This window comes from Vombatus ursinus, unplaced genomic scaffold, assembly GCF_900497805.2.
Source record: "Vombatus ursinus unplaced genomic scaffold, bare-nosed wombat genome assembly UNPS02014812.1, whole genome shotgun sequence".
Lineage (NCBI taxonomy): Eukaryota > Metazoa > Chordata > Mammalia > Diprotodontia > Vombatidae > Vombatus > Vombatus ursinus.
The window spans coordinates 14,513,676-14,541,586 of record NW_020954590.1 but is presented as its reverse complement, the minus strand read 5'-3'; the positions used below and the strand labels follow the sequence as shown (position 1 = coordinate 14,541,586).

The following is a 27,911-nucleotide window of genomic DNA, read 5'->3' as shown; positions in this document are numbered from 1 at the left end:
TTTCTCTTTATGTGCTTAGAATATGTAATAATTTTACAAAAATAAATTAATCAGAACCAGAATAACAATCACAAACCCATTAAAAGGGGTTCATTCTTCTAAAAGTTGTGAATTTTAAAAAAAAGTAATACTGTGTTTATAACCCAACAACCAAAACCACTTCACTAACTTTAAAATCTTACATATTTAAGGTATAGTTTAAAATACAGATACTAAACATACATTACCAAGAATTATGAAGGGTATGAACTATTTTTAAGAGGTCATAAAAATGATCACAAATGTGATATATATTGCAATACTGAAACAAATCACAATGCACCATTTTAACACTCTCAGAGTGGGCAGTAGTCCCACAGAGGCAGGCAGGAGAGCAGTAATCAAATGTTTCAGCTCTCCACCACCTTGTAAAAGAGCTAAGTTTTAAAAACCCAACTCATAATGAGGCCATGTCCTATTTCTGTTACCACCTTTCCTTTGCTATCCCCATTCCTCCCCAAACTCAGGTCCTATAAGAAGGCAGGAAGACAATTACACAACAGAAAGTTAAAGACTTCTCCACATATTCACAAACACCAATATTTTTTTTTTGATGGAGGCTGGAGATTCCAGACTAATGATTTTACTGCTGTGGATATCTCTTCCTAACATGAACATTCTCTTCACTGGGGCAGATCTGCCACTCATTTATATCATAATATTAAAGAGAGTTGCCTGGGGTCACTGAGTGGTTAAGTGACTTGCCCAGGGTCACAAAGCCGGTACATGTTAGAGTCAGGGCTTGAACTTGGGTCCTCCTGACTCCCAGGCTGGTCCTCTGCTGATAATGTCTCTCATTTATACACACAGATCAAAGAAGGCATGAATACTGTTGGGACAAAGAATGCATTGGTGTTGTAACTGATCATAGAGAAAGCATATGAAAGGGATGATAGGAAAGTTTACTGGGGTGTGGATCACCAATTCTTCCATTTATCCATCTTGAAACCCTGAGGGGTTCAAGGCAGTGAGCTAAGAAAGATCTACTTTCAGCTATGGGAATGGACGTGCTTTTCTCCAGTGCTAAGGAAGACTGAAGATGGGGCACAGCCTGCAAAATATTTAAGCTTCTCTTTTAGAAGCATTTCAATTTATACATTCTTTTCTTTCTCCTACCCCCAACCCCCAAATGAGAAAAGAAAGAAAAACAAAAAATCATTTAGGAGCATTTAAAAAGGGGTAACTACAATCCAGGGATAATTAATCAAATTCTATAAAGTAGAATTGTTCATTACTTCACTCCTCACATCAAAAAAAAAATGAAATTAAATGAAATAGCCTAAATTATCAGTATTGACGCCTTTAATAGGTTGAAATGGAAAAAAAAGCATACTCCACAGCTTTGTCATTTGAAATGTTCTTTGATTTTCTGTAAATTTCAAGGATGAATGGCAGCATCTTTTAAAAATTGATATTTGATGCTAATCTATGATGAGAGATTGACTTGTGAGAGGTTGAACTGTCTGTTGGAAACAGAACATATTTCCAGTGTCAGTCTCCCAGGTTAAAAAGCTGCAGAATGAGTTAGCTACTTATATTTTTGCAAGAGGAATATTGTGACTCAGATTCCCAAACCTATGTGCTTTTTTTTTCCTTTTTTTCTTCATAAGTAACAGCAATAGAAAAAAGAAGTTCTAAACAAATAATTTCTTTAGTGCAGGAATTTTATCCAGAGTCAAGACATGATTTACTGGGAAAAGCCCTGGCTTCTGGTCCTTTGTTCCAGAAGCAACCATTTGCCTTCTTTTTGAGAATTTTGCTTCATTCTTCTCCAGCAGGGGGAGGTGGTTGGCAGAGCTTGTACAACCTAATAAATAATAGAGAAATTATGTCATTAGTTCTTCAATGCTTGGCAGAGATGCTTAAAAATAGTCAAAGATCAATTGCAATTATTTATGACAATCAAATTCTAATTATTTGTAATATTGCTACAGCATGTGGTAGACATTATTTTAAAAATGCTTTTAAGTTGGAGGAGCTGAATTTGACAGTAGAAAAGCAGCCAGCAGACAGGGAGAGATTAAAATTAAGTGACAGAGTGGTGATGCTAGAGGGGGCAACATGCTAGAGGACACAGGATGGAATGGGATTGCTGGTGAGGCAGAGGGTCTTTACCTGGCATGGAGCTGGGCCACCTTTTTTTGTCAGATAGGGGTAAAGATAGAGATAGTGGCAGAAGGCATTTACATGAGATGAGTTATCTCTATTTTATCCTTAGTACAAAAACATTATTCCCAATGGACAACACAATGAAACTGTGATTCAGAGAGGTTTGAGGATCTTCCCCAAGTCACACTGCTCCCAGTTAGCAAAGTCCAAGTCCTTTGACTTCAGAGAAGAAAGCACATTGGTAAAGATAAACCTAGCTCTGATTTCCCTTTTGCTCACAATAAAAATAGTATTTGACATTGCTGACCTCCCTCCAGCCCCTCACTCCCTCAGTTCTCTCCCAGGACATCATCCCTACAATCCTTTTCTCCATCTTGACCCCTTGGTGAACCAATTCACTGTCCTCTTATCTTGAATCCTTTGCCATCTTATCAAACTGCTGATTGTGCCCTGCCAAGCCTCAACCTTGAATCACACTCTCTGTTGGCTTTGCTCCTACATAAATATTATTAAATGTAGGTGGAGAAAGTCATGCAACCATTCTGATTGAGTCTACTCCAAATTTACATTATTTAGCCTCAAATGGGCTATCCATGCTGGATACAATAATCTTTTGTTAACTCTTTATTGCAGTAAATGAGGGCCTCTTTTAGATGAAATGCTGAACAACTTCTACATATACAAAAGCACTGGTTAATACTAACTTTTTGACATCATGAAGATTTTTAACTCATATCCACAAATCTTTCAGCTTCCTTCAGCTGATGTCTAGGAACCATCATGCCTCATTTCCCCCAAAGCAATAAATTACTGGCTAAAGTATGCGACACAATTAAAAAACCAACCAAACAAACAAAAACTTCACAATTTCAATGCTAGGTGCTATTATATAGCAGAAAAGGATCACAGAAGCAAAAGCAACATTAGAGATAATTTAACCAAATGGACTGACAGGATAGACAACCAATTAACCACATCAGGTGAAAACATTTGACAGTTGGCTATAAAGCTTTCCTTTCAGGTTTTACCTTGATAAATAAACTGTACTCTTTCATTTGTTAGATACTCCTTAGATAGTCCTCACTTTACATAAGGAGAAACTAAAGGTCAAAGAGTTTAAGCAATTCATCTAAGGCCACACTGCCTCTAAGTAGCAAAGCTGGTTCAAACCCAGACCTTTTGATTCAAAGTCAGGGCTCTTTCTAGCTAATTTTTTTTTAAAGCTAATTGCTTTTTGACAATGGAGAGTCCCCGGGAGCAAAACTCATCTCTTTAATTGAAAGTTTAATGTTGACTCACTAATCTAATTTGTTTCTAGGACTCAATAAGAAAAATAAACTTTGCTATTGAGAACTGAATTGCAATTGGTCAAACTAAATCTTCCTGTTTTGAGAGAATGCCACAGATGCAGTTATATATAACTCAGGAAATTTTGCAAAATGAAATTTAGTCTTGAGTTCTGAATGTGGTTTGGGATCTACAGTTATTCTCTGTGAAAAGAAGTAGAATATTAAAATGAGAGAATATCACCTCAAAACAGCTTCCTTCATGCTACTAGAATAGAGATGATGCCCGGCCCAAGTACTTCAAAAGGCTCTTCTGTATTTGAAGGAGATAGTAAAGTCAAAAACTGCCTTGCCAGGGCTGGAGTAATAGACTGAATAAGCTATTTTTTATTTTACATCCTTAATTTCAATCCTCTCATTTACCTGCAATATGCACTGCTGTCGAACAAATGAGAAAGTGCAGTTTATTTATCCATGTAAAACGTGGAATGGAAGCTACACAGCAAGCTGTCAAATGTTTTCACCTGCTGTAGCTAATGGCTTGCCCCATCTTATCTGGGCCCTGTCATCACATCCTATTACAATGCATCACACATGTTTCAGGATAATGTAACTAATGCCACCAGATAGATGAATCTTTGATATGCCTGCCTTGCAAACTGACGAAAGAGCTACTCGCTGTGATCATCTAATGAAATAATAGCTCAGGGTAGGAAATCTAGGTCTGGGTGGCATTTAGATTCAGTGATGTTACTTGCAAAAGGCTCAGGGTTACTTGAGTTCAGACACATTTATAATGGAAAAATGTAGGGTTTGGGGAATTTACAACAGGCTGATGAAGATTATAAGTAGAAAACAAGAGGTAAGACTTAGACTGAGTCACTAAGTACTAAGACATTTTTTTTATTGGTAATTTTGTCTGCTTAGGGTACAAGGGCCTCTTTTTTATTGCCTCTCCCACTCATCCACCCCAATGACAAAGCATGGATGCAATGGCTCTGAAGGCCCTGGCTACAGGCCAGGGGAATAAAGGGGAAATTGTAATGGTGAGAAACAGCCTTAAAATAGAAAGACCATCAGACTTGGAATCAGAACTCCCAAGTTCAAGTACTAGCTGTTGAGTCTACTGGCAAGTTATTTAATCTCACTTCTTTTACTGTAAAATAGGTGCAGAAAAACTTGCAATATCTAATGCACAGAGTTGTTGCAAGGAGAAGAATTTGTTCTATAAATAAAAGAGATAATACAGCAAAGTGTGGCTACAGGGTGGATTCAGGTCTTGCTTCTGACAATGAGAACCGTGTGATGGTGGCTAAGACATTTAATATTTCACTGAGTTGGGAAGAGTTCTAACTAGAAATTGAATTAAGGGTTACCTCCATCAACAAAATTATGTCTGCACCAAAAGAATTTCTCTTCCCTTCCTTCCCCCTTTCCTCTAGCCTTATCTCTTTCAAGGACACCCAGCTTTGTAACAGAAGTGCAGTGGGGCAGTCTACAAAACAAGACAAAAGCTTTGGTCTTTCCTGCTTTTTCTGCATAGGGGATAATAAACACCAACAGCATGGGGAGAAAGGCTGTTGTACTCACCAGAGCTCTGGGCAGAAATTATTGATTTCCTGGCCTCCTGACTCAACTTTTCAACTGCCTCATTTTTCATACCGTTTATACTCACTGTTGGGACCATCTCCCCAAAATGAGTTTGTCTGCCAGAGGCCGATGATGTTTCAAGCTCTGACCTCTTTGTTGATGTTGTTGAGTTTTATTGATGTGTTTTGTTTTTGCATTGCGAACATTTACAGATTCCTCCCATTTCATGAGAGATTTCTTATAACAATGGTCTCCTAACAGTAAACAGTAAAACTATTAATACAATGACCTCATCTGTGTGGACATGCAACATTTAACATTTGTAGAACTCCTTCCCTAACTTCTATATTAAAAAAAAGGCTAAGAGAAATCTTTTTTCTCCCTCACCTATCCCCAAATCTACTGGCAGTGGGGAGAAATGAAAGTCAGAAAAAAAATTCTTGTGACAAATATGCATAGTTAAGCAAAGCAAATCCCCTCAATGGCTGTATACAGAAATGTATATATCTCATTACCCTAAAACAAACGTATCTATCAGGTATTGCATATTTGATCATTCCTCTGGGATCACTAGTGATTATTATATTGAACATAGTTTTTATGGCTTTCAAAGTTATTTGTTTTTACAGTGTTGTTATTATTGTATAAATGAGTTTAGTTCTGCTTACTTCATTCTTCATCAGACCATGTCTTTCCATGTCTTTTTGGAATAATAATAATACTAATAATAGCTACCCTTTATATAGTACTTATTATTTGCTGGCCACTGTGAAATGCTTTACAAATGTTATCTCATTTGATCCTCATAACAGCCCTGCAAAGTAGGTACATTTATTATCCTCATTTTACAGATGAGGAAACTCAGGCAAACAGAAATGAAGTCACTTGCCCAGGGTCATACAGTTGGTAAATGTCTGAAGTCAGATTTGAACTTAAGGGCTCCTGACTCCAGGCCCAGTGTTCTATCCACTGCGCCACAGAGCTGCTCTGTATCTTAGAGCACAATAGGACTCCATCACATTCATATGCCACAACTTATTCAGCCTTAGCTCAGTTGATGGGCAGCCCTAATGGGATTTCCATCTGATACCTATCAGAGTAGCATAGGTAACAAAAAAGGAAAATGAAAAATTTTGGAGGGGCAGTAGGAAAGCAGGAACATGGATGCACTGTTGGTGGATCTACGAATGGGTACATTCTAAAAAGCAATTTGGAATTATGAACAAAAAGTTATTAAATGATGCATGTCCTTATTAAATGATGCATGTCCTTTGACTCAACTATGCTCAAAAGAGTTCAAAGAAATAGAAGAAGGTCCTCCATGTACAAAAAATATTTCTGGCATCTCTTTTGGTGGGGGCAAAATTCCTTACCTCTTCTTGCCTCTATGGGTTTAGTGAATTCAAGAGATCAGATATTTCCACATCTATACCTAGTGCAGAGGCCTAATGGCATGGTGGAGAATTAGTCTGGGAGCCAGGAAGATCCACGTTCAAGTTCTGCCTATAGCATATCCTTGACATGTGACCATGAGCATTTGACCTCTCAGTACTCTAGGCAACTTTCTAAGACAATAAGTTACAGAGAAAGGGCTGATTTCCACTTGCAGAGGGAGTTTCTTCATCTAATACTTATAATAATGAAAACCTTGGGGCAATTAGGTGGCACAGTGGATAGAGCATGGGACTGGAGTCAGGAAGACTCATTTTCCTGAGTTCCAATCTGACCTCAGACACTTTCTAGCTGTGTGACCCTGGCTAAGTCACGTAACCCTGTTTGCCTCAGTTTCCTCATCTATAAAATGAGCCAGAGAAGAAAATGGCAAATCACTCTGGTATCGTTGCCAAGAAAACCCCAAATGGGGTCACAAAACAACCGAGTAACAACAAATATATATGAAAAGAGGTCACGTAATTGTGCAGGTACATGAGTTGTTGCTGTTGTTCAGTTGTTTCAGTTGTGTCCAACTCCTTGTGACCTGATTTCAGGTTTTCTTGGCAAAGATACTAAGGTATCTTCTTTCTTCTCTAGCCCATTTTACAGATGTAGAAATTGAATCAAACAGTGTTAGGTGATTTGCCCAGGTTCACACAGATAGTAAATGTGTGAGGCCAGATTGGAACTCAGGTCTTCCTGACGCCAGGCCCCGCTGAGCTGCCCCGAGGTAGAGTAAGTGGGTGCTATCAATGTTAGTGGTGGACAGATGTGCATTAGCAGGAAGGAGTGAGAAGAAGCGTAGGTACTTGTTTAAAGAATAATTTTTATGACCCCAGACAGTAGACAGTTCTCTAGCTCACATCCTTTATTAAGCCATGAAGCCATCAAAGAGCAACATATCACTAATTCCTAAATCTCGGTGGGGAAATGATTATGGTTGTCAACATGGATGCTAAAGAGTATTACTGGAGTAGAATCCTAATTGAAAGGCTGAACACTAAAGATATTTTGCTACACATAGGATAGGAGAGGAACTAGATTTGTGATGTCTGTGGTGTAAGAAGCTCCTGGTGAGGAACTCCCTTCAATGCAAGTCAACATGTTATCTGCAATAGATAGTCTCAGAAAGATGCCTAGAGCACCGAGAGGTTAAGAAATTCGCCCTAAATCATAAAGACAGTATATGTGAGAGGTGGCACTTGAACCAAGGTCTTCCTGAATCAGGGACCAGCTCTATATCCACTATGTCATGCTTCATCAAAGATATTTTGCTACCTATAGAAGAAGAAAACAAGGTGAATTCAACCTGCACCAAAAGAACTAAATTCTTCATCTTGGAAAGCAATAGGGATAATGTGGTATTAATAGTTTATTGTTTTGTAGTATATGGCAAGGAAAAGTTCTCTAACATCTAATAATAACAACAGTAGCTAACATTTATATAGTGTTACCATGTGCTAAATGCTTTACAATTATTAAGTCATTTGATCCTCACAGCGGCTTTGAGAGGTAGGTGCTATTATTATCCCCATTTTATAGATGAGGAAACTGAGGCAAGCAGAGAGTAAGTAACTTGCCTGGGGTCACACAGCTAGTAAATAAATGCCTGAGGACATATTTGAAGCCAGGAATTCCTAACTCCAGGCCCATCAACAATGGATAGAGATGTTCATTAGGGAGAGAATTCCCCATCACTGGATATTTATAAGCAGAGTTTGGAAGAGAATTGGTCAGGGATACTAGAGAATACATAACTACACTGGGTAAGTGAATGAATGAATGAATCAACTAATCAAAAATACTTTATTAAACTCTATGTGACTGTACTAGAAGGCATTAAAATACAATTCTAAGACTCCAAGTTATGAACTCAAAATCTGATACCTAAGAAGAAGAGATGAGGAACTAGAGTTAAGGGTTCTGTATCCACAAACACATAAAAGGTTTATGCAGGCCATGAGACCCCTTAAAATGGCTCAAAATAAGACAGAATTTGGGGGCAAGAAGTCCATTTTTTATGTCTGAAAATAAAAGGGACCCATAAGAGAATAATCAATAGACTGACTGATAAAGTCAGACAAAGCCTAAAAAAAAAAAAAGAAGAAATAAATAAACATTTTAAGGGAAAAAATTCTTGATCAAAAAGTACTTTGTGCAAAGGAAATTAAGTAAAAAGTCACCAAGGAGGCTGAAAATATTATAATAAATTTTGCAATACCCTTGACGGGATAATGGAAAAACCTGAAGACTGTCAAGAATAGTTCAGAAGAGCAGTAAAAATATTAAGTGAAAATATGAAGAGAAAGTATAGAAATTAGAATCCAATTAAGGAGTAAATCAGCAAGTTGAAGATGATACAAGAGAACTAAGAACAAAACACAGAGATAGTCTCCATAATAATAGATGTTCTGAAAAAGAGAATGACAGAATCAGACAGAAAATTAATGGAAAAATCTTATTTTAATAACAAGAACACATGAAACCACTACAAAATATTTTGTTATATGAATACTAAACATTATATTTAAACTTAATTAAATTTAACTAATTAATCAAATTAAAATAACTTAATGTTATATGAAAATTAAACATGAAGACAAGATGTGAAGAGATAAGTGAAAGATTATAGGTCTTCCAATAAAAAGTCATGCAAAGAAAAGCTGAATACTCTACATAGATATATTCATACAGAAACTTTGCCCATAAATACTAGAAGCAGATAGCAAGGTAAAGAAAGAATGCAAAGAACACCAACAGAAGGAAATCTCAAGTTTAATAAAAATAAACTGCTATTATTTGTTGAGCAAATAAAAAAAAATAGGAATCTTTGTTACTCTAACAGGCCCCTGAAAGATTCCTGTGTTCAGGTAAATAATTATCCTCACAACTAACACATTTTTTTGTATTTCATTTTAAGTGCTAAAACCTAGCCTTACAGAAGGAAGAAGCAGTTCATGGGCTCTTCTCTTTATTCACTACTTGCATACTGGCTTTTTGATCAGCATCATGGAGTTTTATTGTAAACTGCACTATGTATCAATGTTTCTATTCTCAAACTGAAAACAATGCTCAGCTATTACCTTGTATTTTATTGGAATTTTAACACTTCAATGGATCTATTATCCAAATACTGTATACTATACATGCTCAAGTATCTGAAACGAATATCCATGTGAAATTATTCTTCAGCCACAAAAAGCCTAAGAATATAATCAAATCAGCTGTGAGAGGCGCCATAAACAAGAGCAGTAGGATTAATGAGAATTGTTTGGAGGAGTCAGCACCGAAAAAAAAATGCTGGCAAAGCCTTGGTTTATTCATCCATTTTCAGGGGGGAAAATGTTTTCCTGTTTCAAAGTACTTCCATTGCCCACATTCTCAGAAAGAAATATAACTTCATAAATGCTGCAGTCATCTTTCTTACTCTAATGGTTACTTTACAAAAAGAAGCTGCTAAAATTGCCTAGTCTTTAATAGCAAGAAAAAGAACACTTTTTTTTTGGTCAATATGCAAATGCATAAAATCTTAGAAATGGAAAGTGATTCAGTCCAGTACCTTACTTCAAAAGCAGTGCACTGTTAACCCTTTCAAATCGGATAGTGGCCTGCCCTATTTAGCTTCCTCACTTTCAGCACCTGTTTTTAATTTTTGATAAATTCTATCAATACATTTTGTTTTTAATATCCCTTACATTTCCCATGGTAACCCTCTCCCCATCCCCTCCTGAACAACCAGACCATATAACAAAGAATATAAGAAAAAAAGACCAGTTCAATTAAACTAACCAATATGTTCAAAAACTCCTACATTTTACATTGTATTGCACTCATATAGTTCTCCTTCTCTACAAAGAAAGTGAGAGGTTTTTTTCATCCCTTCTTTAGGTATAGGATTAGTCAAAATTTCTTAACTATTAAAAATCTCTAAGGATATCCAATTCCACATTTCCAATTGCTTGCTTGAGATCTGTAGCTGGGTGTTCTATTAATACTTCAAACTCAATACATCATATATTAAACTCATCATCTTCCTTTCAAAACCTGCAGCTCTTTCAAGTTTTTTGGTGGCACTGCCTTCCTTTTAGTCACCCAGACTCTAAAATGTGGAGTTATCTTTTACTCTTCCTTTTCCTTTAATCCCCATATCTGGTCAGCTGCCAAATCCTATTAATCCTGCATTCACAATATTTCTTGCATCTGTCCTTTCTGTCCTGCTTACACTGTAACCATCTTGGCTTACACATTTTATATACTGCTTTGACAATTAGAATAGCCCCTGGACTGGTTTTACTTTCCTTTCTCTCCTCTCCCTATCAAGCCTTTACAAAACTTGCTCTCTTTCTTTACATACACATATGTGTGTATGTGGGTATATCTATATATATACATATATAGATATATAGACATATAGATCCATCTATACGTCTATATGTCTAGATATGTATACATATCCATCTATACAGATAGATATCTAAATAGATTGATCAATCAATCAATAAATAGACTTATTACTGTTGTTTTCATTTCAGTCATGTCTGACTCTGCATGATCCCATTTGGGGTTTTCTTGGTAAAGATAGTGGAGTGATTTGCCATTTCCTTCTCTAGCTCATTTTACAGATGAGGAAACTGAGACAGAGTTATGTGACTTGCCCAGGGCCACACAGCTAGTAAGTGTCTGAGGCCAGATTTGAATTCAGGAAGATGAGTCTTCCTGACTCCAGACCCAGCACTCTATTCACTGTACCACTTATGGAGAGAGAAAGAGGGAGAGAGAGAGAGAGAGAGAGAGAGAGAGACAGAGATAGAGACAGACAGACAGAGAGAGAGAGAGACAGACAGAGAGAGAAAGAGATCCTCAATAGAAAGTCTTTCCTTTTTTCCTTCCCTCCCTCCTTCCTTCTTTCATTTCTAACTTCCTTCTTTCCTATCCAGTACCTAGCACGAGACCCTACGCATAGTAGGTGTTGAATAAATGCTTGTTGTATTGAATTGGATTCCTAATCAAAAGCCTGACCATGCCACTCCTCTATTCAAAAATCTTCAATAGAGGAACCTAGGTAGTGCAATGAATAGAGCGCCAGGCTTGGAGTCAGAAAGATCTGAGTTTCAATCCAGTCTCAGACACTTATTAACTGTGTGACCCTACATAATTCATATAATGTCTTTTTGCTTCAGGTCCCTCATCTGGAAAATGGAGATAATATAACGAAAGGTACCTCCCAGGGTTGTTGTGAGGGTTAAATGAGATGAGAAAGGTAAAGCATTTAGCACAGTACCTGGCACTTAGTAAGTGGCGTATAAATGTTAGCTGTTATCATTAGCTGTTATTCAATGACTCCTCATTGCCTGTGGTCCAAAATGTAGATCTCCTGGCCTGAAATTTAATACCTTCTATAATTTGGCTTTAGTGTAGGCCTGATTTTATGTTACTCTTCTTGAAACACTTCCATTCCAGCCAAATTGTATTTCTGTTTCTCAGTCAAGTCCTGTCTTCTCCAGTGCAATCTGCCCCTATCCCATGACTAGAATACCATTCCTCCACACTTTTGTCTTTTGAATTCCTTTCCATCTGTCTAGGCCCAGCTGAAGAGACAGCATCGAGTAGGGGAAAAATAAATAAATTTTTTAAAAAATGAACTGGGAGTCAAAAGAGTCACAGACCTATCATTATTAGCTCTGTGACCTTGGGTAAGTTATCACATTTCTCTGAACCTACTTTTTCTCATTTGTAAAATGGGTTTAATCATCCTAGCATTACCTATATCACAGGGTTCTTGTGAGAAAAATGCTTTGTAAACTTTAATGTGCTATGTGAATGTCATTTACTGCCATTTGTGAACTATAAGGTTCCATATGAATGTATTTTATTTATTAGTAACAATGACACCAGATTCAAGGGCATGGCTCTTTTTACTCCACTGTGTTTCCATGCTATTGAATTTATAGCCTGTTGCATTTGCCATCTTAAAAACAATTAAGTTTATTTTTCCTTCTCTTTCTCTTCTTCTTCCTCTTTCATTTTTAATAATAATCATCATTTATTTTATACAGCACTTTACAATTTACAAAGTAATCTCCTCTAAACAACCCTTTGAGGAAGGTACCACACATTTCATACTCTCCTTTTTCAGGATGAAGAATTCTTAGGCGCAAAGTAGTGAAGTGACTTATCCATAGTAATATGGCTAATTATGGTGAGGGAGAGGACATGAACCTATGTATTTTGAGACCAAGTCACAGGAACATAAAATTTAAATAAATAAATTTAATTTTAATAAATTAAAAAAAAACTTAAATAAAATTTAGAGAATGGAAGGGCTATTGTACCTTACATTATATCACTCTGATTTGAGTGAAGTATTCTCAGAACCCCTCTTACTATAGTAATACATTTCTGGGCATTTTTTCAAGTGAGTTTTGACTTAAACTGAATATGGTCATTGAAAAATATGTGATCTTAGGTTATAATTATACTACCCTGTTTGCTTTATTTTAAGTCAGAAGGAAACACAAAAATAAATACTTTTGAATATTCCACAATCAATCACTAGATATTCATGGGGGCCTCTATTATTCTAATGCAGAGGTTCTGAACCTTTTTTTGTGTTGAGGCAGCAAGGTGGTACAATGGATACAGCACTGGGCCTGGAGTCAGGAAGACCTGAGTTCAAATCAAGACTCAGACATTTATTAGCTGTGTCACCCTGGGCAAGTCACTTAACTTCTCTTTGCCTCAGTTGGCTTATCTGTAAAATGGGATAAAAATAACACTTACTTCCTAGGATTGTTATGAGAATTAAATAAAATAATAGTTGTGAAATGTTTAGCACAAGGCCTGGTACATATTAAGTGATATATTAATGTTAACCATTATTATTTTTATTTAGTAGGAAGAAGAGTAGTAGTAGCAGTAGCAGTAGTAGTAGTTGTAGTGGTGGTGGTAATGGTGTATCCAGACCCTTTTGGCTATTTGAGGAATCCTATGAACCTTTTCCTTGAATAATGTTTTTAAATGCATAAACTAAAATACAAAGGATTACAAGGGAAATGAATTACATTAAAATGAAGTTATCAAAATAGTAAAGCAAAATAAACAAAAAAAAAGTTCATAATCCAGAACAAGTTTAGGCAAACCATTTATGCAGGTTTAAGGGAGAATAAGCTCTGTATTACTGTCTAAAACTTAAAGCAAATCATTTACACAAATAACTGATCTGGGCTCACACTTACCGTGGAGCAGATTCTGGTGTCCGGTCTCTGACTCCTAAGTTCTTGGCTGTGTTCTGCACTCTTGCTCCCTGAAACAAAGGCCAATAATTTGGTTCTTTTTTAATCCAATGCTACATCAATATTATTTGGGCAATACATTAATAAATCATAGTCAAGTCTATTCAGCAAGCAATTATTAAGTGCCTACTAAGTGTCAGGCTCTGTGCTAAGTGCCGAGGATACAAAGAAAGGCAAAAAAACCCTAAAAACGAAAACAAAAACAAAAAACAGTGCCCACTGTTATTTACTGAGCAAAGAAGTTCCAGCTAGAATATTGACTCCAACAGTTTGTTTATCAAAGCCAGGAGAGAGGGGAGAGAAACGCTAAGAAGAATATTTTTCAATCTAATTATTTTGCTGGAAACAGAGAAAAGACTTACTTTAAAGTTTTTTTTTAATTCAAAGACTTGAATCTAAATAATTTATATCTATTTTTAATTACCAAAGCCATTAAAATGTTTAGTTAAAAATAGGTACTTCTTATCTACTATCATATCTAAATGTCTCAGCTAGTAGAATCCATACTTAGGACTTTGAAAATTAAAGATGAGAAGACTATTAATGCCCACTGTCTATTTCTACCAGGCAGGGACAGGGCAATTTATCATAGTTCTATGCAATACCTGTTCTGCAACATTTCTTCCTTGGCTCCATCATTAGCTATTTTAAACTTACAGCAATAAAGGCATAGCATTTAAAAAAAATACCTCTAAAGCAACTTTTGGAAAAGAGGCAGGCCTGTACAGATCTCAAGAATTTGGACTTTCTACCATGGAGCTTACCACTTCAAAGAATGGATCCATTAGCACAAAGGAAGGGAAAAGGCAAAAAAAGAAGAAAGGAAGAGAGAAGGAGAGGGAGGAATCATGAAGTATATTCTAAAATGATTTTCACTCATTCAGAAATGGAATGCCATTAAAGCCTTTGGAAAAAGGGAACTAGAGTGCTATTCCATCTCAGTCCTCATCAACATTTTGCCTACCTGTCACATCCTAGCCTTGCATAGCATATATGCCTAAATACAATATCACATTTGTCTCTAGTTTTCCCTGTGTATGATGATGGCAAGAATTAAAAGGCAAGTTAATGGAACCTTCCACCTCGAGGGAGTTTAATTCAAGTGAGGGTCAAAGTTTACAGGCTAAGTTCTATCTTTGCTCTGTTTTTTCAATCTCAGTCACTTGTAATTCATCAACCATCAGACATGAAAAAAAAAAAAAGAAGAAGAAGAAATGTCCCTGAGATTCTCAAGTGAACCTTATGATTCCTGTATAAATAAGAGACTTCCAACTATTTCTACTACTCTGATACTTTCCATAAGACATTCTCATTAATTCCATAATGTGTGCTATGCATCACTTGTTTCTAACACCACCAAGAATGCATTAATGGAATAACCACACAGCTAAATGTGGATCCCCAGTGACATATTTAATAAAGTGTTTTTCCTATTTTGTTTCATAAAATTTTCAAAGAGATATCTAAAATAGCTAGAAGGGAACAAAGTTGTATTTTGTTTCCTTTGGTTATCACTTAATATTGAAGTTATATTTACAGTTAGCACTCAGCCTTTGAGAAAACCCCATAGAGCATATTTATACCATTGGTTTACAAATAAATCTTAATTATCCAGTCTGGGTAGTAAATCAAATGTGTTGTGTTTTTAAAATCCCTTGTTATCTCACTAAATTATGGTTCATTAGGAACATAATTTAGACCTTTTTTTTTTTCCCCAATCATTTCATGTTGTAGACAGAAGCTAGGGCTTTGTCTTATCTAAACTTTGTATCTGCCTATTTATGCCATATCCAGTAGATGCTCAATAAAGATCTGCTGAACTTTACCGAATTATTTAGTCTCATAGAATCATAAGATTTTCAGCTGAAAAATGTTGTAGAGATCATTTTATACATGAGGAAAGTGAGACCAAGAAATGTGAAGTAATTTGCCCAAGATCAAAGGGGTAATAAGTAGTAAATTCTACTCTAGGTAATATTTTTAATAGAATGTTATTTGTTTTGATTCTGTGTACCTTTTCCCTCCTTTTAGAGCATGTTCTTTCACATTATATATTTTTGTTGTTATGATAGCCTATGTATTATTATTGATAATTTTATTATTGATTTATTATTTATTAAATCTTTTACTACATCACAGTATCATGACATCACAAAATCATAGACAAAGCTAGAAGAGACCTTAAAAGACAAGTCTAATACCTCATTTTACAGATGAGGAAATTGAGACACAGATAGGTCAAGTAACTTGGCCAGAGTCACATAGCTAGTAAATATGGGGGGAAGGGATAATATAGCACCTAAACCTAATGTATTACTCCAAGTCCCATGCATCGTGCACTTGCCACGGTGCTTCTCATAAAAATGTACTAAGTGATTTTAGAAAACATTCTAAAATGTCAGAAAATGTCTAAAATGTCCAGAAAAATCAGATACTTATGGACTTCCTTCTATATGCTGAATACTCATTGGGTCAGTTAGTCAACAAGCATTTATTAAGCACCTCTTATGTGCCAGGTACTGTGCTAAAAGCTAGGGATACAAAGAGAGGCAAAAGAAAGCCCCTGTACTTGAGAAGCTAACAATCTAATAGGGAAGACATCATGGGAAAAACTGTGTACAAACAAGATGTGTATAGGATAATACAAAGATAATAAAAGGAAGGCACTAGCATTAAGGGAGATCCAGAAAGTCTTCTCATAGAAGATGAGACCTTAGCTGGGACTTGAAGGAAGCCAGGGAAGGCAGGAGATGGCTATGAGGGAGAGTATTCCAGGCATGGAGAATAGCTGGTGAAAAAATTCCCAAAGTCTGTAGATTGTGTCAAATGTGAGGAACAGCAAAGAAGCCAGTGTCGCTGGATCACAGGGTATTATGGGGAAAAGGAGGCATACAATTAAAGAAGACTGGAAAGGTAAGAGTGGGCCAGGTTGTGAATGGCTTTGAGGGCCAAACAGAAGGTTTTTAATTTTTTTCTAGAGGTGACAGGGAGACACTGGAGTTTTTTAATGGGGTGGTGGTGGAGGGGCGTTGACATGGTCACATATGCATTTTTAGGAAGATTAATTTGATGGATGAGTAGAGAATGGAATAGAACAGGAATACAAAAGAAGTTAAAAAAAAGTCAGTTCCTCTCCTCAAAAAGCTTATTTTTTGTGAATAAAAAGATCAAGAAGCATCAAAGAACAGGATGACAATCAGTGCTATAATGTATTACTGTAATGGACAAGTGACATATCAATTCAGAAAAGGAAGAGGTCATTCTTATCCGGAGCAGTTACTGAAGGACTCATAGAGAAGATGGTGCATGATAGAGACCGAAGGATGGATAAGATGTGGATAAGTAAAGGGAAGGGAGAGACAGAGGTTGAAGGCAAGTAAGATGTAAAGAGAATAGAAAAAGAATGGATCATAAGATTCTGGAATATGATTTAATAATATAAAGACCAAAATGAAATTAATTGATAGCCAGTGACATTTAAGTATGCGATTCGCAGTTTTACCTCTATCCCTACATCTATTTGATCAGTTAGCCATGGGGAAATATTGATTTGCCCATATTAGGTGTTCAATAAATATGTTGCTGATCGAGAGGGGTAATGGTATTATGTTCACTTTGTAAAATTTTTAATAGCACAGGGTTCTTTTGCTTTTAATGTTTGGATGTTTATCTATTAGTACTAGTAACACAGCCAGCAATTTTAAAAAATACTATAAGAAGTCAATTTATAAAACCAATGAAATATATTGTGACTAAATAATATGAACACATCACACTTGAATAGATTCTGTTTTCCAAAAAACTCAAAATCTACTAGGAGCCTTGTTTAATTAATGTACATAATAACCCAATGAGGGAGAAAGGTGATAATCATCATTATCCCATTTGGTAAGGGACAAGCTAATTTACCCAGGGTTATAAAGCAAATAGTCCAGGAGCCTGAACATAAGTCTTTAATTCAAACCAGTAGCCTAACCTCTTAGACTAGGGTGAACAAAATGTAGTCTTTATGGCAAAGGAGTTAAAAGTTCCACAGGACTTTCCTCTGTTCATGCCTGGAGGTTAGGTGCTACATTTTGGATGGTGTTTGTTAAGCTAGAGTGCAACATGAAGAGAGTGAGTAGGGTAGTGAGAAGACCGGAAATCAGACCATATTGGTATAGTTTAAAGGAAATGGATAGGTTTGATCGGGAGAAGACAAAACTTGGGGGGGGGGCGGTTATAGCAGTCTTTAAGTATTTAAGGGGCTGCATGTGGAAGAGAGAATAAGTCTTTGTTCCACTGTGCTTGAGAGGGCAGAACTAGCCCTGCAAAGCTATTCCTTATAACCTGTATTCTATCTCTCACATCTAGGCCTTGATAGATAGCCTCTCATGTCTGGAATGCATTTATTCCTCATCTCTAATTGAATCCTTGTCTTCTTTTAAAACACAACTCAGGTGACATCTCCTAATGAAACATTTCCTGATCACCGCACCCCACCCCTACTTATTCTTCTTTTCCTTCTCCTTCTCCTTCCTCTCTCTGTCTCTGTCTCTCTCTCCCACTCCCCTATCTAATTTACTTGGCATTTCCTTTTCTCCTTTGTATCTACTTAGGTATATATAGTATAATCTTCAGCAGAATGCATGTTCCTTGAGCGCAAGGACTCAATTTTTTTTTCTGTCTTTGTATACCTAGCATCTAGTATAGTGATTTTCATGTAGTACTTCCTAAATAAATATTTGTTGAATTGAATAATTTTGTATTAATTTTATATATACATATTTGCCTAAATGATATATCCCCTCTCCTTGCAATGTAAGGTTCTTGAGAGTAGGATGCATTTCATTTTTTGTCTGTGTATTCCCAGGGTCTAGCACAATACTGCTTAATAAAAGATTCATGAATTGAATCTAATTAGGAGCAATGCATGGAAGTTGCAGAGAGGTGAATTTAGGCTCATAGGAAAGAAAACTATCTTAACAGTGTGATGATAATTTTTCATTTTCCTTTTATCCAATTTTATTATGCCATTTCTCCTGGAACATTTGACTAACTGAAACCTGTTTTCTGTTAATATTAACCTCACTTAGCTATAACCTGGCTTACGGAGGGATGATAGTAAAGGAAGACTTTTTACATTCCTAAGATAAGAAGCAAAAAGAGAAGAAGAATGGAATATAACATAAAAATTTCCTTGACATAATACTTTTGATTGTCTTTAAGACATGTAAATCCCTTTCCCTCAATTAGCCCACTGTGACTTTTTAACATGTAGGATTTTGCCTACTGTGTAGAAATCTAACAGTATATTTACTAGTTTGTTCTTACTTAATTTGTTTAAACTTAATTGAAGGAAACATAAGATTATGAATCTATTTGACTGGGTCTATGTGATCTTTATGGCACAAGAAGCCATAAATATTGTTTTATGTTAAAAATTATTTTTCTGTTTTTCTGATGTAATTTTCTGTATAAAGACTTTGCCAGTAACTCCACTATTTTTTTCAGGGTTATTTTTCTACTTCCCAAACCTGTGCTTAAGCATAATAAAACCTAGGTTTTTTATCTCTATAATTTCTATGTTGTCATAAGTTTATTCAGCAGCAGTAACCTACCACATGTACTCAGGGAGAGCTGTTTCTTCCATAAAAACAGAGCTACATGAGCTTCCTTACAATGTGGGTTGTAAAGAGCAAGGGGATTAAACTCATATAGAAATGGTGCCAAAAATGTTACATAAGGATCCCAGTGGGTTTGTATTAACTTAGAAAACCACACAGTAACATCATCTCTGTTTTATTGTGTTTTTATTTATTTGGTCAAATATTTCCCAATTACATTTATAATCTCTTTACTCAGGAGGGTTTCAGGCTGGACTTCGACATGTATGGTAGGGAGGATTCAGCTACAAGGTGAGTTACATGGACTCTGAAGTACCTTCCAAAGCTGAGATTCTATGATAGGCTGAAACTCAGTTCCCAACTCCATTTCCACTTACAATCCCCCTACTCTACTAATATAAGGCTCTACTGTAACCACATAGCACCACGTAACACTAGAAGGGTAGCATAGGCTAATATGACATAACGATTGTTGCTCACATCACCTCCAGGGTAAGTTTGCTCTAACTTACCTCACCACTCCTGGAAAGTATGCTTAACCCTAGAAATGATCATGTAGTTTCTTATGAAGATGTTATAAGATTTTTTTCCCTCAATATCAGTTTAATTTTGTTATATAGTATAGGACCCATTACCTCGGAAAGGCAGAGTTATATCTTATTCCTATAGTTAACCTTTTCTTGATTTGGAACTCTGATTTCATAGGTATAGGGAACTTTCTAGTGTGGAAACTCCTTCTACCATTGCAGGTCAGCTGCAGGGTTGAACAGCAGGCACATGACAGAGGCAGTACTTGCACTTTTACTCCTGGTACTCCTTTATTCTGCCATAGTGTCTCATTTTGTATCTTCAATCAATCAACCAATTGAGAAGCATTTATCAAGCATCTAATTTATTAATCTAAGCACTTAATGAGGTGGCACAGGGAATAGAGTACCAGACCTGGAGTCAGGAAGACCTAAGTTCAAATGTGGCCTCAGAGACATTGTGTGAATACAGTTGGGCAAGTCACTGTTTCTCTCAATTTCCTCATCTATAAAATAAGCTGGAGAAGGAAATGGCAAACCACTCATGTATTTTTGCCAAGAAAACCCCAAGTGGGATCACAGAGTCAGACATGACTGAAAACAACTAGACAACAAGCACTTAACACATTGAATTGCTCACAATTACACAAAGACACATTGCCCAAAAGGGATCAAAGTATTCATGATCAAAGGACAATGCCAATCAATTTAGAATATAGAGAGATGTAACTTTACCTGGAGTCACCCTAATAGTAGATATAAGAAGATATGAAATTGGGGTCTTTTAACTTGCATATCAGGGTTCTTTCTACTGGATCAAACATATTCTCTTAACAATCAGCAGAAGTTATAGATTTGTTAGTGTGGTGTTATAGGTTTTACCAAAAGCAAGAGTTCTGATATCACATCACACAATCTAACTTCTCCCTTTGAAATAATGATTATGTCACTGTTTTGAAAGCTTTATTTCTATTTTTGAAGAAAATTTATACCTGCCTATCCAATAACCACAAGCTCATAAAATAAGGCAGGCTGAAAGTTGTCATTTGACCTGTAGAAGAAAGCATGAGGTACACACCAAAGGCAGAGTCTTACTTTCTTGACCTAGAGGTCAAATAGAGAAGTAATGGCTTCTCAAGGAATTAGACAGTTCTGGGAACATGCAGTCTAAATAAATCATTCTTATAAAGGGTCATGTCTGTGTTAGATTATGGAATCGCACCAGAATTTATCCTAGTAGCATCCTAGGATTTAGAGCTCGAAGGAGCCACAGAGATCATCTAGCCCTGCACTCTCATTTTATAGATGAGGGAATTGATGCCCATGGAGGTTAAGTGACCGACCTGACATCCCAGTGTACTAAATAGGAGGCTGAGTGGGAATTTCTATTCCTCAATGTTGATGTCCTCTCCCCCAACGGCCCACACGAATACAATTAATGCAATGGCATTTTGTTTTCTTGTGATGACCACCTAAAAACATTTCTTCAGATAAGACCCTGGAGAATTTAATGTTATAGGGTTTCACCGACTCATTTGATTAGGGAACAAATTTAATCATATTACATTTCTAAAGGAAGCCTCTTCTACTAATGTGGTTGATAAATCACAATCTACTAACACTTAAGTTTCATCAGAACAATGCTTACTATTCATTTTTGCATCATTAGAGGCAGCTCCTTATGGAGATGCAAGAATTTATCAATAATATCATTCTGTTATGTTACTCCTACCATGAATATTAAATGCTTAACAGTTTAGTCCTTTTTTCTCCTTTGTTAGAGAGATAAGACAATTAGCCAGAGCAATGGTGTCAAACTCAAATATGGGAGCCACAAAACCAAATATAAGGTCCTTGACTACTGGGTATTGACTTAGAAAACCACATATTAACATTATCTATGTTCTATTTTATTTTTTATTTATTTGGTTAAATATTTCCCAGGTCCATTTTAATCTGGTTCATCTGGGGCCCAAGTGCAGGCTTCAGTGTGGTCCCCATGCCTCATGTTTGATTCCCCTGAGCTGGATACAGAGCTGACACAGAGCGAAGCAAGCAGAACCAGAGCAGTGTATACAAAAGCAACAACACTGTAAATGAGCTGCTTTCATGGACTTAACAACTAGGACCACTGTAAGGATCAGTCATGTTTGCAGAGGACTAATGTTGAACTATGCTACCCACCTCCTAATAAAGAAGTGCTGAATTTAAAGATGTAGAATAAGAAATACATATGGACATGTACAATGTAGGAATTTATTTTCCTTGACCATAGATATTTGTTATGACAATTTTTTTTCTTTTAATTTGGAGGTGAGGTAGGAAAGAAAACATATGCTTGTTAATTGACAAAAAAAATAAAAGGTTAAAAATTAGTTTTCTCAGATAAGACAGAATCAAAGAGATTTTATTCAGATTACTCCATGGCTAGGAACACAAAATCGAGATGTTTTCATTTAAGTCCTAAACCTATTCAACTTGCTCTCAAAATAAGTTGTCTTTGGTATTCTTGTGCTCCAGCAGATTGTGTAATTGTCACTAGTCCCCAGAAAAGAAGAACTTTATGTTTCCACGCTCTTTTGTAACCTTGAATTTGTTATGTACTACAAACCAATTTTCAAACCTATCAGAAGTTCCTGTTAAGTAGCAAAACTGTAGCAAAATTCACCCTTTTTCTTATCCAGACAGCAAAAATGAAATTGTGTTGTTAATAGCCCTTATTTGTTGCTGCTTAACCATTTTTCAGTCATGTTTAACTCTTTGTGATCTCATTTGGGGTTTTCTTGGCACAGATACTGCCTTTTGCTTCTCCACCTCATTTTATAGATCAGGAACTGAGGCAAATAGGGTTAAGTGACTTGCCCAGGGTCACACAGCTATTAAGTGTCTGGGACCTGATTTGAAGTCATGAAGATGAGTCTTCTGACTTCAGGCCTGGCACTCCATCTGCTGCATCACCTAGCTGCCCAATAGCCCTTATGAAAACACCCAGATTGAAGAAGAGCTTTGAAGACCACAGTATAGAAATAGGGTTACTTAGGAGTTGGAAACACAGGTTAAAAAAAAAGTCTCTACCCTCAGAGAGTTTACGTTCTATTGGGAATATTGGGTAGTTGTTTTTTTTTTCCTTTGTATTGAATGGTTTCACAAAAAATAGAAACATAGAATATACTACTCATGTTTTCTACTCTCCCTCCATGTTCTCCCTCCAATGTCACCCTAGATTTTTAAGCATTCCTGATGTGAAATTTGAAGAGTCACTATTCCTTAGACATTAAACAAATGGAAAAGCAGGCCCTCTGAAGCTTTCCATGAAATTCTGTTTTATAGTGACACTAATAATATTCAAGAAATTAACTCTTTTTTGCCCCTTTCTCATTGGGATACCAAGGTGGTAGTGTTTTATGAGCAATTTCATCCAAGTGTTCTTCTAGCACTAATCTCTAGGACAAGGCACTGGTCAATATGCTTTTGACTCATTGTCATACATGGATTATTCAAATGAAATGTCAAAAAAATACAAGTGTCCTCCCTTTGTGGTGTCTCAACTTTGAAGTCAAATTTTGTGACCTGTGATAACTGTAGCCAGGAGCTTTGCTCCTTCTCCATAGTAACACCATGCCTATATGATAGCCTTGATCACTTCAGAGCATCTTTTCTATCACCCAATAATTATTTTCCTTTTTTTCCCCCTGATATTGACACAAGCTTTGTAGTCATGGGATTCTTAAGTTCAAATCCTTCTTTTCCCATAATATATCTTGTTTGAATACTTCCCACCCTCCCATACCAGTGTCTTAGCTCTGATGCATCAGTTCCTAAAGGGTAAATAAAGTAGGGGGAGATAATGGGAGAATCAAAAATAAATGCCTTTACATTTTGGAACACTATCTTCCCTGCTGGCATCCAAATCCCCCTCAATACAAAGTCCCTCTATTTAAAAGTCAGGGAAAAGGGGCTCTGTCAGTTATGAGTCCTACAAGATAGATAAAGTATTGGTTGAAACTTGTAATTTTGAGGGAGAACTGCTAAGATTATCCTGGAAGATAGCAACTCATTCTATATATATTGTAATATAGGCCGCATGCATCTCTTATACCATTTTACACACTTACATTATCATTCAGACATTGCAGTATGCTTATGTCTCTCATGGGTCTTTTGATTGCCCTGTGGTTTTTAGGGGGAGTAATTTTGGTTCATCTGCTTTTGTGGTGTTCCATGATCCACAATGATAATAGCGTCTCTGAGAGAGAGAATCTTGGTGTTTGAGAGAATTCAAGAAAATTAGAGAGAATGTTTTCAACAATGAGCAATTTGGGTTCACTAAAAGCATTTCACAATTTCTTAAATGAAATCAAGCTTGATTTCCTCCTAACACTTTACCTTGAAGTTCCTGTCAATGATGTGTGTGTGTGTGTGTGTCTCTCTCTCTCTCTCTATATATATGTATATGTATATGTATATATGTATATATAGTTAAATCAAAAGCAACATTGACCTTCCTTTAAATGGAAAAGTTGGAAGAGTAAGAACAAAATTGTTGAGAAATGTTGAGCATGGTAAAATAGAGAGTTTTCACAAAGAACACTCTTCAATTACTAATTTTGCATAAGAAGAAATGAATCCACTGGAAGTGGGGAAAAAAATTAACTCTCTTCAGTTATAGTCTTGCTCATAAAGCTTACACTTAGAATGCTTTCTTTCTTCAGTCCTTTAAAAATGACAAATAGAATTTGCTTAATAATAGTCACAATAATTAACTAATCCAATAATTAGTTAATTAATCTATCTATGCTTTGTACTGGAAAGACTTAACAAAATCTCAATCTCACTCCGATTTACTATGCCTTAACTAGCTTCTAAATGATCTGTACAAATCTGCTCTACATCTCCCTTGGGGGTCACTTAACCCCACTTGCCCAAAAAAAAACATTCTTTGGGGAAAAAAAAACAAAAACCCTGATTTTTTTCAATATATGGAATGATAAAAGAACCTAGGACAATTTTCTAGATTTCTTACATGAATATGTCCAGGATATCTAGTTTCCAAGACTGTCAATTTTCTGTATTCATTATTTGCCCTATAAATCATTTTTGTAAATAGACACATATTTCATATGTATCACAGGAATTTGCTATTTAGAATAGTCCTGTGGCAATACAATGTTCTTCACAGCCATGTGACTGCATCACCACATTTATAATCATTGCTAACAAAAAGAATGTATTAATATTCTGTTTTATTCTATAAATTTAAAATAAAATTTTAAAAAGATTCTGTCTTGTAGATAGAGATGGAGATAGGGACTGGACTTGTGATTTCATTGCTTTAGCAAAGTCCTAGATTAGGAAACTGCCTTCACTAATGCAGGTCAGTCAACAAGCATACATTAAGCACTGCTAGTGTCCCAGGCACTATGCTAAGTAGGCCCTGCATCTTCTCTGCATTCTTAGAGAGTTGCCTGGGACAATGAAAAGTCAAAGATTTGCCCAGGGTCACACCGACATTTCAGTATCTCCCAACATGGAAATGATAATTCATGAAGAGTCATAAGTTATACAAACAAAGCAGAAGCCTGTATGGCTTTAGATACGTGGTCTGACCGCTGCTGAACTTTTCTGCATAATCCTTAAGTATGATACAACTGTAAACATGAATAAGCTAGTAGATCAATTTGCAAAATTAAGTTTTCATTGCAGTTGTTCATAGGTCATGCACTGGTATAAAGTCTGATTTTAGTCTAATTTCCCTTTTGATATATTATATATCTAACATAGAAAAGCACAGCAGGAGAACAACAATTCTGTTTACATCATCCTTTTTCTTTACAGAGACCTTTGTTTATTACACTTTTAATTTTTGTTAAAGTCTTCTGCAGCAAAGGAAAGTTTTGACAGATTTAATTCTCATTTATGAGATGCAAGAAACTCCTTGCAGCTATGCTGATCAGCAACTCATTTGCAATTGGTAGTCTTAAAAGGGAGGATTCCCCTACCAGAAAGAAATGAATGATGATAATATCATTTATGGCATTTATATAATGTTTACTATGTGCCAGGCACTGTGCTAAGTGTTTTACAATTATTATATTACCTCATTTGATCCTCACAACAACCCTGGGAGGTAGGTGCTATTATTATCTCCATTTTACAGGTGAGAAAACTGAAGCAAACACTGAAGGTTTAAGTGACCTGCCCAAGGTCACACCCTACCAAGTGTCTAAGGTCACATTTGAACTCAGGTCTTGCTGACTCCATGACCAACGTTCTATCCATTGGACCATTTAGCTGCCCTAGGTCTGCACCCACGTTAACAAAAACAACACTACAAAATGCAACACTTGCATGAAATTCAAACATTTGTGGAAGGGAAATGATTAGTTTACTACTGACTCTAATTAGATCCAAAGCTTTTATTACTCAATTACTTTGGTGGGGAGTGGGAGGGAGTACTGAAGTTAACTACAACTCATGAATTTGCTAACCTTTTTGCTACAGTAGGTACCCAGTGTGATTTGTTAACTTTAACATAATCTGAAGTACAAAATTCCAATATAAAATAAACTTATTTCTTGGTGTCCATACCATGGAACTGCACAAATAGGAGATGAGTAAAGCTCAGGTATAACTTCCAATAACCAAGCTATTTTGAGTACAACTATTAGATTTGTGCCATATGTTATGCAATGAGATTGTAAGACACATAACATGCGAGTGTAAATCTAAACAATAAAAATATAAAACATACTTTTAAAATGATATTATATTACATATAATTATAATATTATATTATAGTAAGAGATTAGGAAATGCATGAAAGCAGATATAATTAAAGTCACTGGTAAGTTCCAGTGCTGGCATGTTTCTACACTTTTCACTTCTCTTTATAAACATAACAAGATGCATAATCATCTTCTTGAATCAAGGTTTAAACAAAGTAAATCCAAGAGGTGCTTCAGGTGGGGCTCAATAGAAAGATAAAGTAAACTCACTGTACTTTGTTTACTATTCAATCACAGTACTTCTTTATTAGTGAAGCCATTATAGTAAATACTACTACAAAAGCTGCCCCCGATTTACAAATTTGTTGTGTTATTAAAGCTAATTTGTAAGTTGGGTCTTTGGAAAATGGAACACATATTTTTCATACACACAATGCTGCTAAAATATTGCATGCTTGCAATTAAAAGAATAACCAATATTATGATATCACATTTTTCTTTTAGAAATAAAAAAATACACACAAACCTACAAAATACTTTAAAAACAAATAAACATTCCACGATACCACAGAATGACTAGTCTAAGCCTAATGGGAAATTACTTAGATTAGTACCTATTGTGTCAGTCTCTAAATACCAGTGGGATGAAGGAGGTGGCAGAGGATGTGAATCAGAAAACTCTAACACCAAAGGGTGAAGAGGAGGTACTTGAAGGTTGAGAAAATAGTGAAGTAGACAGCAGTCCAAGGAGATGGTTTTATTACTTGTTTCTCTTTCTCTCTGGAGCCAAGATACCACTTTTCTCACCAAAAAAATGAACAATTTTTAGGATTAACATAGTGGGTCTGGGAACAAAGATAAGTCCCAATGATCAGAAGTTTAGTTAGCCAGCTGAACCAAAAAGGTCACCTTGAGAACCAAAAGGGTCAACAATGGCCAATATGGAAAGGATTCCTTGCAGGAGGGGTGTTAGGGAGAAGAGAGGCAGGGAGAGGAGGAAATGGAATTTTTAATTGGAAGACTGAAAGGAATCTGTAAGCAGATCAAGCTATCTTGTCGGTATGAATTCATAGGTGGAAAGAGGGACAACAAGGAAGACGTGAGAATATAAGAAATACCATCAGCAAAGTCTAAAGGCATTAGAATTCAATATAATGGTACAGTTTCACAGTAGAAGAGATTATGCATAGAGGTTTTGTGGTTTGTCTTTCATTCTCGAAGAGGACCATGACATCAGAAAGATGATGACATGACTTGTAATTGAATTGGATTTGAGTGAGACAAGGCTGTGCAAAGTCACCAG

General features: G+C 36.1%; 1 protein-coding gene across 1 annotated transcript in view; it reads right to left on the bottom strand.

Annotated features, from left to right (window-relative positions):
* Positions 1-568: 568 nt before the first annotated feature.
* LOC114054096 (phosphatidylinositol 3,4,5-trisphosphate-dependent Rac exchanger 2 protein) overlaps positions 569-27,911 on the bottom strand; it is a 385,890-nt gene continuing 358,547 nt past the window's right edge. The window contains exons 40-41 of the mRNA XM_027877210.1: positions 13,694-13,761; positions 569-1,846 (exon numbers count right to left, since the gene is read on the bottom strand). Of these exons, the coding sequence (XP_027733011.1) occupies positions 1,801-1,846; positions 13,694-13,761 (114 nt within the window). The 3' untranslated portion in view covers positions 569-1,800. The remainder of the gene's footprint in view (positions 1,847-13,693; positions 13,762-27,911) is intronic.